Genomic DNA, 13513 nt, shown 5'->3' with positions numbered 1-13513 from the left:
CTCTGCTGAGAGGAGAGGCACTAAACCAAGTGATGGGTCTTAATCCTGAGGAGGGGGAAGGAAAATGTTGAATCGCGGCTTGATTTCCCATAATCCCTCCTCCTCCTCCACCTTATGAGATTATCAGACAATGGGCCCCTGCCCCCCCCCCCATTTGTATTTAGTCATTTTGAGTCTCTTTGTGGCTGTGTTGTATCTCTTTGTGGCTGTGTTGTGTCCAGTTGTGGTTGTGTTGTGTCTCTTTGTGGTTGTGTTGTATCTCTTTGTGGCTGTGTTGTGTCCAGTTGTGGTTGTGTTGTGTCTCTTTGTGGCTGTGTTGTGTCCAGTTGTGGTTGTGTTGTGTCTCTTTGTGGCTGTGTTGTGTCTCTTTGTGGCTGTGTTGTGTCTCTTTGTGGCTGTGTTGTGTCTCTTTGTGGCTGTGTTGTGTCTCTATTTGCATCTGTGTGTTACAATAAATGCCAGCAGTGACAAACAGAGGCTGTGGCCTCAGGTGCTGCTCACTGAATGATTAAACTAATGAAGGAAAGACATTTCGTTTTGTGTTTCTAGTTACAGGACTTCTGACTTGCATTTTTTTTCTTATTTTGTTGTTTTATTTCTGCTTCCTTCTAAATGAATGAATAGACCACTGTTAAGTCACTAAATCCAACCAGAGACTTGAGTCTCTAAAGTATATCATATTATTCTGAGATGAAGTGAGTGAGGATGGAGATGTGAAATTAAAACAGTGCAATGAAATCTAACAAAGTGCAGCAGCAGGTTTCATCAGGTATAATGATGATAATGTGATAAGGCCACAGATTCCTGATGTGAGTCTCACTGAGCCGCAGAACTCATAACAAAGAACCCCAATCATCTCTCACTTCATTACAGTGATGATCTTCTGTGCAGAAAAATCATCACAGGAGCTTCTCTTCACTTTTATATGTGATCACACTCAGTCTGTGTCAGCATTCAATTCATGTCCAGCTGATCCAGGCAGAGCAAACGAGACGACATTTAAACAAATGGACCTGTCAAATTTAAACATGCTAAAAATATAAAGATATCGGATTGTTCAAACTCCAGGAGCCAAAATATGTAGGTAAATAAAACACTCGCAGTCTGATAGGAGTATTTATCACTGCTTCAAAATAAATATATGAATAAAGAATGTGAAATCCCCAAAATTATTTGTAATTACTGAAAAAAGAAAATAAAAATCTGCAGAGCCGGAGAGTTAGTAATTTAAACCACCATCTGGAAACCTCCTCCACCACTGGAAATGTCAAAGGAAACACCTTTTACAAACTTTGTCATTCACAACGGTCAGTGAACTCATCCTACCATCACTGTGAAGTGAGAGATCTTAGCTGGAGACCTTAATCCCTCCGCACCTTCCTCCTCTGACAGTTTCTACCCCCCTAACATCATTAATGGTCTGGTGTCAGTTGGAATCTGACCTGCTGTGGTTTGGATTGTGCCTCATCTGATTAATGCCTGAATGAGTGAATGTGAACAGATGTAAATGTGACCTTCAGGAAAAACGGGGCAGAGGTCAATATGTAATGAAAGTCCAGTTCAGAGGTCACCTGTAATTCCACTGATAACAGAAGGTTCATCTTATCTGAGCTTCACACGCTGTCACCAGGTTTCAGGACTCCCCTGTCTGACATCAGTGTGATTTCTCTGTTTAAATAAAGGTTGAATGGTTGAATGGTTAAATGATTGAATGAGCGTGCTCACGTGCGTGCTGGAAGCCTGTCTTCATGCGTTTGTACAGCTTGCTCCTCCACTCCCAGGCTCTCAGCTGTTTGTCCTTGTGGCAGGCCTCCAAAGAGAGGCCGTCTCTCTGAGCCTGAGCCGCCAGGTCCGCCGCCCGCCGCTCCGCCTCCACCACCAGGGAGCTCAGGTGGGCCTCCCGACACTCCACGCTCACGACTACAACATACACACACACACACAACCAGGAGCCTGTCAGACCAATGCCACGTTTACATTTGTCATTTCCACTGTCTCAGATCCAGATTAAATCCAGAATAAATGAAATAGAGACGTCTTTGTTTAAGATGTGGTTTCTACACATGATGTTTGTGTGAGGTTTGAGAGAAAACAGACTGAAGACACAGAGGACCCTCCTCCTCCTCTGAGCTTCCTCGTGGGCTGGATGTCGAGTCGTGTCTCTTGTTAGAGGAAAAATGAGTTTGTGGGGGAGTCAAAGCTGCAGATTCAGCTCCATGAAAGCCGCCAGGGGCCGAGGCCGAGTCTGTTTTTTTACAGCAGACAAAAGGAGATGCTGCAGCATCCATGTGAGAGCTCAAGAGAAGAACTTATCAAGGCCGAAAAGATGGAAACATGTGACCATAAAAGGACCAACACTGGACATCCATGAGAGGGGAGTCAGTGAGGGGAGGGAGGAGGGATGAGGGAGGCAGTCTGTTCTAAAACACAGTCCTTTACCCCCGTCACACAGGGAACTGTTTCTGCACAAAGATCATGGTGAACATTTACATTTAAATTGTTTTTAAATGCTGTTACATCAAACACTAAATTTAATTCACCTGTACTGTATCAGAGTGGAGGCAGATAAAACTAAAAATGTCCGATTGATGGAAACCAGGAGAAAAAAAATCACTTTTATATTTTGTTTAGCGAAAATGAAAAATGTCCATTCACACTGAAATGATTGTTTTGCATATTGTTCAGCCCTAAATGTATTTTCAGTGTCTTATCTGTGTCTACACACACACACACACACACACACACACACACACACACACAGGAACAGGTTTTGCGGTGTCATCAGTAGCATCATGCAGCCTCATGCTCCTCTCTTCATTCAGACTGTGAGTGTATCAAATGATCTAACGTGTGTGAGCTTGTCGTCATGGAAACGACATGAGGAGGTAAACAAAGGAACACAGGACAGGTATTAAGTCGTCTCTGTGTGTGTTCCTCCACATCTGTCTGTTACCCAACTCAACAAACACTGCTGCTTTACTGCATGCTCACTCACTCTCTCTCCGGTCCAGTTCTTAGTCATGGCCCGTGATAGCAGCATAAACACACAAACAGCAGCACACAACAACACCCTCATTCACTCACTCACTCACTCACTCACACACACACACACACACACACAATCTCACACACACACACACACACACACACACACACGCACACTCAGAGTGTGTGCGGCTGCAACACATCTCTGATGATGATGATGATGATGAGAGAAAAACGATCTGTGTGTGTGATCTGAGACGTATTAAATCAGTGTCATTCTCTGCAGACACAATGAATGGTGAATGATGATGGTAGCTGACGTGGTTGATTGGTGTATTGATGAAGTTCTCACTTTACACTGGGATCACTCTGCCTGGGTTGTGTGTTCACACCTGCTGCAGCTCTAACACTCTACATAGAATTTGCAGGTTACTATATTGTTGGATTTCTTTTCATCATAAATTAATTACTGATTTATTTTTGACAGAAAATGTCAGTAAAATGTCTCTGTCTCCACAGGCAGCTGCTAAAATGGTTAAAAAATATATCTATATATTTTATCATGTCTGAATCTGTGTGTTCAGATTCAGTCTAGACATAGAAACTATAGCGTAGGAGTCAGTTTTATGGTATGTTGCTGGTATGATGTCACTATGACATCATCAGGTCTTTTCTCCGACTGACATGTAGACAAATAGACATGCCAGGGTTCACAGGCAAAGGTATTGCAAGTGGGCCACAAATCATTTGTAAAACAGAAAACTTTAAGTTTAAAGTTTTTAAAAGTTTTCAAATTAATTGAATTAAAAATGCTTAAAACATTGTTTTTTTCTCTTATTAAGACCAATCACTATGATAAGCCAATCACAGAAACTTTAATGTTGTCGCCAGGCGGACTGCATCATATACTTGTTTTCTATCTCAGTCTAACAGATCACATCCATCATTTTTGAGAATTTCAAGTGGCCGTGAGTTGGAAAAGGTTGGGAACTTCGATCTAGATCATGTGATGCAGCTGCGAGGCGAGTGTGTCGCTCTAACCCCTTAACATGGGCACCAAAATGAAAACCAAGACGTTCCGTAGCTGCGACGCAGCCAGTGTGTTTTAAGTCTTATGTTTTTATCCTCTATGCAGCTGTAGATGATTTATGAGGGAAAAAAGAAAAATAAACATCTTAAATTCAAATATCACTGAAGAAAGACAGAAGCCAAATCAAAAAATAATGTAACATGCAATGTGTATTTATTTATTTTCAATTCAAATTAAATTTGTGCTGAGGACGTTCAAGTGTCTTTAACAGCATCGGGATTGTTTTTTTTATTTCCTGTTTTATTCTTGGTTTTTATGAAACATCTCTCAGAGTGAATCAGTTTACAGCTTCTCTTGAGTGTTCAGTTGTTAGAGAAGTGAAATGTTTGAGGCTCAGATTACAAATGATTAATGTCTGGTCCCAGGCAAATGTTGGGGGCCTTCAAGGGGAAAAGGGGGCCACAGATGGCCCTTAATATTGGCACATTTTGCAACGACAACGATACAAAACCTAACCTTAAACCTCCCATTACGGCTCTATGTGCTGCTGATTCAACACTGTACACGAGTCATGATCAACTGTCTATATAAGAATATTCATTATAACTTCTTTACAATCATTATCAGTTTCTTCAATACTTCTGAAGTCGACCTCAATAATTCAAAAGACACAAGTCGACTTAAAAAACAGTTTTCCTTCATATTTGAAACATTTTGTTCTCCACTGAAGTTTTAAATAAAGTTTCCACAAACTCTCAGAAACAAACAGAGTTTTGAAGCCAGCAGCCATATTAAACCTCCAGGTGTCACTTCCTGCTCAGCTCGGCCTGTCAGAGCCCGGCTAGCTGCTAACGGCGGCTAATTGAAGAGGATGTAAATTAACAGGCTGCTGTGTCTGAGGGGGTGGGGTGGGGGCTCACACAGAACCACATTGTCTGACTGAGGGGGCGGTCTAAATATAAACCAACCCCCCCCCAGGGGCCCCGAGGGGCCTCATAAATTAACACGCAGGCAACGTAGGTGAGCTCAGGGAGACACATTAACTCACACGCACACACACATGCTCACATCACAGGATTTTATATATAAAGTTTATTTATAGTTAACTTTGAGTTTATTTTCGTTCACCAACAGCTGATGTAACAGAAAAGTTCCACTTCAACATGTTGGAAAAGTTTCAGTTTAGAATAAAATATAAAAGTTTCACCTGAAGTTTTTTTTTTTTGCTTTATTATGACAAAGACAGTGAGAGAGAGAGAGGAAAGTTAGGGAAGAGAGAGGGGACGACCTGCAGCAAAGGGCCCCAGTTGGATTTGAACCAAGAAAATCAGAATCTACTCCTAACGTCTAAAATCAAATAAATATTATTATATTAAGTCATCCTCCTGTTTCATATTTTATCGATTAATTTAATCATAGACTGGTTTATCTCAGTTTTACTGAACCTCAACTTTTCTTATATCTTTAAATCAGTTTTTTTAACATTCATTTTTATTGTTCGTCCTCTATTTTATCTTGTCTTGTAAAGCTCTTTGTTACTGTGTTTTGAAAGGTGCTATATAAATAACCACTTATTATTATTATTATTATTTTTATTATTGTTATTACTATCAATGTCATTATTATGACGATGAGTTTGTTCTTCCTGTTTCAGGATCAAAACATCTTTAATCATTAGAACGTCAGAACTTTGACTCTCACCTCATGTTTTCGGGGTTAGGGTTAGGGTTAGAACTTCTACTTGTTGTTTTTAGTCAGTTTTATCTTTTATATTTTGTTGTTTTGGTTTTTTTATTTTGATGTTTTTTCTGAATTTGTAGAAAGATGTTATTCTTGCTTTTAAAGTGTGTTTCTCTGAAAGTTTAACTGTAAGTAAAATGTGCGCGCACACACACACACACACACACTCAGACACACACACACACACACACACACACACACACACACACACACACACACACACACACACACACACACACACACACACACACAGGGCTGTCAGGCTCCGGCTGACTGATTTACTTGGCACTTGAGGAATGACATAAACAGAGAGCAGCAGGCCCCAGGAGGGAAAACAGCAGCAGTGTTTACTCTGTGTTTGTTTACAAGGATGGGATTGTACCGCCGCCCAGAATCCAGGCCGCTGTTTGGAGAGCTCTCGCCGCCGTGGCCCTGCGGCACAATAAATCACTTAGCTGTAATTGCCCCGGCGTTACACGCATCATTGGAAAAGTTAAACCATTAAACGACAAACCTTGTTAAAGCTGTTCAGCGGGGAGTCACGCAGGAGGCCCGGCCCGCTGTAAAGTGGCCACTGTTTCACACGCACACACACACACACACACACACACACACGCGCACACACACACACACACACACAGAGCGGGGGCTAATGGGGGTTTTCAGGAGTAAGGTAAGAACCACCTGTCTTTGGAGGGTTTATGGAGGACAACAGGGGGACTGATGGAGGGAAAAACCGTGTGTGTGTCTGTGTGGGCAGGGGGGTGATGTGTGGGGTGGGGGTACTGCAGGAGGTGGGGGGGGGGATAGCAGGCTCATTCACGTCCAGGTAGAGGAGACCCAGACCGGGCAGCAGACACAAACACAGGCCCTGTCTGAGCCACAGCATCACTCACGCTACAGAGAACACACACACACACACACACACACACACACACACACACACACACACACACACACAGTACAGACTATATATTTTATATAGCAGTAGTAGATTTCAGGCTGTGACTCAGTTCATGTCTCATCGCTGCAGCTGAGCTTTAACCTGCTGAAACACTCTGTCCTCAGACTTTAACACACAGTTGATCACATGTGATTTGTTTCCGTGACAGGACTGAACACAGGGAAGAACTCTCTGCTCTGCACAACATTTACAGGATTAAAATACACATTAAATGACAGATTTCCTCGAACTCTGTCATGTTACAGCCTCACTCTGGAGGATCCTCTGATGTCTAATCTTTGAATCAGCCCCAGTGACTTCTTCATCCTGAACGTCGTCTAATTCTACTGAAGTGGAAGGATGTAATTCCTCCAAATCAAACATGGTGGATCTATCTCATGTTATAAAGGGCTCACCTGGTCAATTCTGTCAACTCTGGAGACTTCGTCTGAGAACCAGGATAGTGTCTCTTGAACTTTTAGACAGATCAGCTAACCTCACGCCTGTCACACTCAGCTAAGGTGGTAAAGTGCCTCCAGGTTTCCCACAAGGCTCCTCCCCTGTACATTTGTTTGTCCCTCCATCAGAGGTGTGGGTGGGAGAAGACGTGTGGAGCATTTACACAACAGAACCAGCTGTGGCGTACTCACAGTGCGGACTCTCCTTGCCGCCGGCCTTCAGCAGCAGCTTGGCGATGGGCGTGTTGTTGGTCATGATGGCGATGTCGAGCGGCGTCAGGCCCTGGCTGTTGGGCGTGTTCAGGTCCAGCTCCTCGGCCGAGAACTGGTACAGAAGAATCTGCACTGCGTCCAGGTCCTGCTGCTCCACTGCCTCGAAGATACAGTCACTGCCCTGCATTGTCTGGAGGAAACAAGAGCCACGGTCACCATGGTAACAAAGCTGTATAACCAAGTCCGTTATAATGAACTCTGGTTGGTGCTTTCATGTGTGTAGTTCAGTTCATTTGGTCCAGACTGAGGAAAAACTACAAATCATACGGATGAACAGGAAACAGGCTCTGAGTTCCCGCTTTGTTTGTCTCGCACACGTGCACGAGGATTTACGTGCGCATGGGTGACGGAATACACATTCCCATCAATGTGGATGTTACCACGTCAACACCTGCAGCGATGCATCGGCACAGATGGGAGTGAAGACTGAGAGCTGGTAAACAAAGCAGGTTTCAGACTCAAGACAATCATCAAAGTTGTTGGAAATGATCGATCAGACATTTTATCAAATGATTATTAATTCTGAAAGTGATAATTGAACAATTTAAACTTGGCACTGATAAACAATTTCAGTGGTGGTCTGAGCGACATTTCCACACAGCTGATTTGACTGAGACGTCCCACAGACCATCTGTCCGTCTGAATCATAAAACAGATATTAGTGCAGAAAAAGATGCTCAAACAAACAAAGACCGCTCGGGCTGAAAACAGCTGCGATATCATTTCACTTCTGAAACTAGAATCACTTCCTCCACTCAGACTAGTTTCAGGTTACATCCCTGTTTATCCAGAGTCACAGAAAATATGAACCATTTGTGTGATATTTTGTCATTTTCTGTGTGAAGTCCTGAGTTCAGGCCAAAACGTGTTTTGTGAGGTCACACTGACCTTGACCTTTGACCACCAAAGTTCATCCTTGAGTACTAGCGAATATTTGTTCCCTCAAGGCGTTACTAAGATTTCCTATCCACGAGTATGGGACAGAGGGACAACCCGGAAACAAAATGGCTGCCGCTCTGACTGTCGTCTGCGCAGAGGAATAAGAAAAACAACAAACCCTTGTCACACTGAATAATCCATAGAAAGTAGTAGAAGAGTTCAGGAATCATGATGTAAAATCTATAATTCCTCCACAGCTACACTTTGAACTGCAGTTTTATTTAAATCTACTCTCACACAGATGTCAGTGAGTGTGATGTAGAATTGCTCGACAGGAACAATCAGCTCCTCTGAAAGGAAACAAATCTCTGTTTATTTCTCCTCTGTGGGCAGACATGTCACAACAGCAGGGAGGAGATTCTGTGTGCGACTGTCACTCCGGAGCTTCGGCTCCTTGAAGAGCTGCAGAGAGAAGCAGCAGCTTAGTGAGAGCAGAGGCTCGGACTGGGACTGTTTACCTCTGTGCAGTGGTCCAGGTTCAATCTGTGTTACATCTCAAACTACAAAGCTTCCTACAAGACATACAGCCAGGTGTGTGTTTGTGTTTGTGTGTGTGCCTGTTTACTGCAGGTGGTGCTGGAGTTCTGACCTCTGACTTCCTGTTTCCATGAACCTTGGAAGAAGATGAAGTTGTGCCAGACACTTGACTTTGTTTCTACACCATACGACACTAACATATCAGCTGTTCCTCTCCACATCAGGTGACATAGACACCACAACACATCTGTAACAGCTACAGATGTGTCTTGATGTCCGTGTCGCCTGATGAATCTCAGTCCAGTGTCTCTCTCTTTTAGCTCCGTGTTTGGTCTCCACCCGCTGTTCTCTGACTGAGTCTGTCTGCTCAGAAGATAAAGGACAGTAGGTTCCTACAGATGTTTCTCTGAAAACATCTGGATGTTCTGTGATGACATTGTCTGACGTCTGCTGTAGTTTCTCTCTGTTAAAGATTTGAATGAGCAGACAACAACCTGCTTCCTCCGATCATCGTCATATTAATAAAACAGATCAGTAAATGAATAATTCAGCCGGGTTCAGCACGTAGAGGATGTTGTCCTCTAATCAGAAGGTCGGTGGTTCGATTCCCGGCTCCTCCCGTCAAGATACTGAACTCTGAACTGTTACTCCAAAAGAAAATAAAGTCTTAATAGTTTGTCCACTGCCATGTTATTTTTATTGTTTTTATTTATATTTATACATGAATTTTTTGTTTGTTTAACTAGAGTCTTGAAACACAAACTACCTCTAATGGCTGTTCCATCAGTGTGTGAGTGAATGAGTATGTAAATGAGTTGATGCGGCATGTATTATTAAGAGCTTTGAGTGGTCTCTAAGACTAGACCACATGTGCAGTCCATTTCAATGAATGGATTAAATATCAAATTAAAAATATAGTTATCAGTTAATGAACCGTCTGTTTTACCCTGACGTTAATGACACATCTCGTCTTCTTCTACTACTGCAGATGTGCAGCAACGTACTCTGACCCCCACCCCCCCACCCCTCTTCTTCTTCACCCTCCTCCTCCCCCGTCTGCCTCTTTCTTTCATGTCTGTTGTTGTGACTGCTCTGTAAATGTCAGCAGGCTGGCAGAGAGAGTGCTGGACAGCGCACACACACACACACACACACACACACACACACACACACACACACACACACACACACACACACACACACACACACACACACACACACACAATGGATCTCAGGGTAGCATTGAGGATGTGATGATGGCAGCAGATACAGGGAGAAGAGACTGAGAAGTGGTGATAAAGTGAAGAAGTCTCCATCAGCGACTGAGTGTCGCTCCTTGAGCAAAGCATCAAACCCACCTCTGATCATTGACCAATAATCAGCTGAAGAAGAACAGGAGGAGGCGTTCAGGATTTAACCGTGAAAATCAGAAACAGCTCGAGGCAGCAGCTCTGAGATTGAATCAAAGACGTGACGGACGACAGAGCGGACGGTTCAGGCCCTGAAGACGTTGCTGTTAACATAATTAGTGACGCTCCAAACGAGATCGTTATTGATCCGTCTGTTCAGAGACAGGGTTTCCCCTCAGAGTCTGAACACAGACACGTTTTTCTTTTCTTCCTGCTGACGACGAACACAACGGTTACAGACAACACAAGCATGTTTATGATGTTCATGATGTTCATCAGGGTCCATGAAGCTGATGTTTCAACATCTGGGTGGGAAAATGAGCTGATCCACTTAAATCATCAGGTCAACTTCACACATGTGTACAGATTGGAGGTTAAAGGGCCACTGTCCTTTCAGACCATGTTTGTTAGACACTAATTAGTTTGTGGTGATTTGATTAAACATTATTTTATTTAGGAAAGTTCAGGACAAAATAAACTAAAATAATAAAGGTTAGTGAACTCGATTTTGACACGAGACAGAACCAGATCATTAGAAAATAATACAGAAAAGCATGGAAGCACTGAGAGGCCAGAGGAAAAGTTTTTTTGCCAGGATCATTTTTGTTTTTATTTTAAATTTTTTCTGGGAAGAAAGAAAATAAAAAGAATTGAAAATGAACCTCTGTTGAACCTGCTGTTTGTTTACAACCTGTCGACTAAAAACTCATGTTATAAACAGCACATATTAATTAATTATATATTAATAAACTAACATTTTAATGAACCCCACCACACACACACACACACACAGTAAACTCACCGAGGCCTTGCGGAGGCGATCCGTCTTCCCGAAGAAGTACGCATCTTCGAAGGAGGAGGTGCTTCCTCGCAGCTTCTCCGAAAGGTTCCGGTACAGGCGCTTGGCGGCGCTGGGGGAGGCTGGCCCACCGGGGCACTTCCTGGTCTGGGACAACTGAAGGTTCTGCATCTGCTGGGTCATGACACCCGGGAGGCGCCTGCTGGAAGGAAAGTTAGACCATGGTCACTTTCTCTGACATCAACACCTCTGATGAGGATCCGCTCGGTCTCAGGTTTGTCATCAACATCTGTCCAACACATGTAATCATGAGTCAGCTTCTGTTCATTGATGATCCACAGACACCAGAAACTGAGACTTAAAACGAGCTGGAACTTTGTGATTTCACAACAAAGCAGTCCCCAAGCCCCGCCCACCCTGACCCACCATCCAACCTTGCAGGAATTGGTTTCTCTTGAGTGTTTCAGCTGAAATCTGCTATATTTTTATTAGAAAACAGTCAGCCAATCAGAAGAGAGGCTCAGAGCCTCCTCTCTTCTGATTGGCAGAGAGACAGTATGGATTGTTTGTGATTGTATTCAGGTAGCTTAGGTGAGGCACCTCTTATTCTACCTCTACAGCTCGTATTAGGATGAGGATGAAGATACTCCGCTGAAAATATAAAGAGTCAAAATGGCTGAACGCTCCGTTCAGCCATTTTTCATTCATTCATTCATTCAGTCTCCGTCTCTCTGAGGTAACTACACATCAGCGGTAGGATCAAAGGGCTTCAGTGTGGAGAGAATCAGAAAACCACCGGCTGTGACATGTCAGCATTCCCACCCTCATCCTCATATTGTCAGAGGAGATTGCTTCAGTTTTTCATCCGACTAAATGACCTCCTGTCACCAACAGCTCTCTCTCTCATTCTCCACATCACGCCTGGACCAATACAACATGACACTGAAATGACAAGACTGTCAAAAAGGAGGTGGGGGGGGGGGTGGACATCATCACATTCATACATCAACTATCTATGTTTTATTATATTTTACTGAAAGATAAATTTAATTTCATGATATCAGAGTGCGTGTAAAATAAAACTGACAAACTCAAAATTAATTAAAACTAGAATCACCTCCTCGTGGTCGTCTGCCTCCTCCACTCAGACTAGTTTGAGGTTACATCCCTGTTTATCCACAGTCATATAAAATATGAACCATTTGTGTGAAATTTTGTCATAATTGCTGTGAAGTCTTGAGTCATGGCTAAAAGGTGTTTTGTGAGATCACACTGACCTTTGATCTTTAGCCACCAAAATCAAATCAGTTTGTCCTTGTCTCCAAATTTGAGGGATTCCCTTGAGGAGTTCTCAAGATTTTTCTTTCACAATGCCAAAATCATGTTTTGTGAGGTCACCGTGACCTTGACCTTTGACCCCCCAAACCTAATCAGTTCATCCTGGAGTCCAAATGAATGTCTGTGCCAAATTTGAAGAAGGTCCATCAAAAAGGCATTACTGAGATAGCCTGAAAACAAAATGGCTGCCGCTCTGACTGTTGCCGGAGGAGTAAAAACAATGAAATGTGGCTAATTGAGTTGAATGTAATAGACACAGGCAGAGGTGAACAGGTTTGCCTCCACTGTGTGATGTATGAACGTCTATTGTCCTTCACTCAGTCTGAGTCTCCAGTGTCTGAACATGAGACCATGTTCTCTGCAGCAGATTAGTTATTAGAACATCTTTATACGACGCCTCATTATCCTGATTCCTCGTGACACACCTGCAGCCTCTCGTCATTAACGGGCGCCACATGAAAACTGCTGCTTCACCCGATTGTTCTGCACTTAGCCCAGCATGACCTCACACAGCCGTCGGCTCTGATTGGCTCTCTCACACTGCGTTGTCCATCAGTCTGAGCTGGAAACAGATCCGAGGTGGTGATGACGCTAATTTAGTTTAGCTGCTAACTGCCTGTGTCCAATGTACATACAGATTTACACAGAGATGATAAGACAAACAGTATGTAGAAAAGGAAGTGGATGAGAACTGACTGAACAGAGCTAACAGGAGCTGCTGGATGATAGTATCATGGGTGTGCATCCACCTTGTTAGCTGTGAATGAACCTGCTCTATGCACCTGCACACACAGGTGAGCAACCACCAGCTGCAGGCAAACACACACACACACACATACACACTAACTCACTTACTGTGGAGAGATGATCCACAAGTATGTGCAATGATTTATATGAAATTTATGGTCCAGTCCACGAACAAATAAATGAATAAATATCCATATGTCTACCCCTCAAAGAAATGGTCCCAGAGGAGGAACCAGCCTGAGATCGATCTATACAGCCCTGATGAATGGTTCTTCTCACACTGAGACCACCGTCAGACCTGGACAGATCCAGGTGGATCATCCTCTGCAGCGAGTCAAAGCCGAGTGCGGATTTGATTAATAAGCTGATGTTAGA

At 43.3% G+C, this 13513-nt stretch overlaps 1 protein-coding gene across 1 annotated transcript in view; it reads right to left on the bottom strand.

The window, feature by feature from the left end:
- Positions 1–13513, bottom strand: part of ankfn1 (ankyrin repeat and fibronectin type III domain containing 1) — a 97363-nt gene that overhangs the window by 30193 nt on the left and 53657 nt on the right. The window contains exons 8-10 of the mRNA XM_056366592.1: positions 11057–11255; positions 7349–7559; positions 1726–1920 (exon numbers count right to left, since the gene is read on the bottom strand). Coding sequence (XP_056222567.1) covers positions 1726–1920; positions 7349–7559; positions 11057–11255 — 605 coding nt within the window. The remainder of the gene's footprint in view (positions 1–1725; positions 1921–7348; positions 7560–11056; positions 11256–13513) is intronic.

The sequence above is a fragment of the Seriola aureovittata genome, chromosome 21 (genome assembly GCF_021018895.1).
Source record: "Seriola aureovittata isolate HTS-2021-v1 ecotype China chromosome 21, ASM2101889v1, whole genome shotgun sequence".
NCBI classification, from domain to species: Eukaryota; Metazoa; Chordata; class Actinopteri; order Carangiformes; family Carangidae; genus Seriola; species Seriola aureovittata.
The sequence above is the reverse complement of the archived record's forward strand: the minus strand, read 5'-3'. Positions and strand labels throughout refer to the sequence as shown.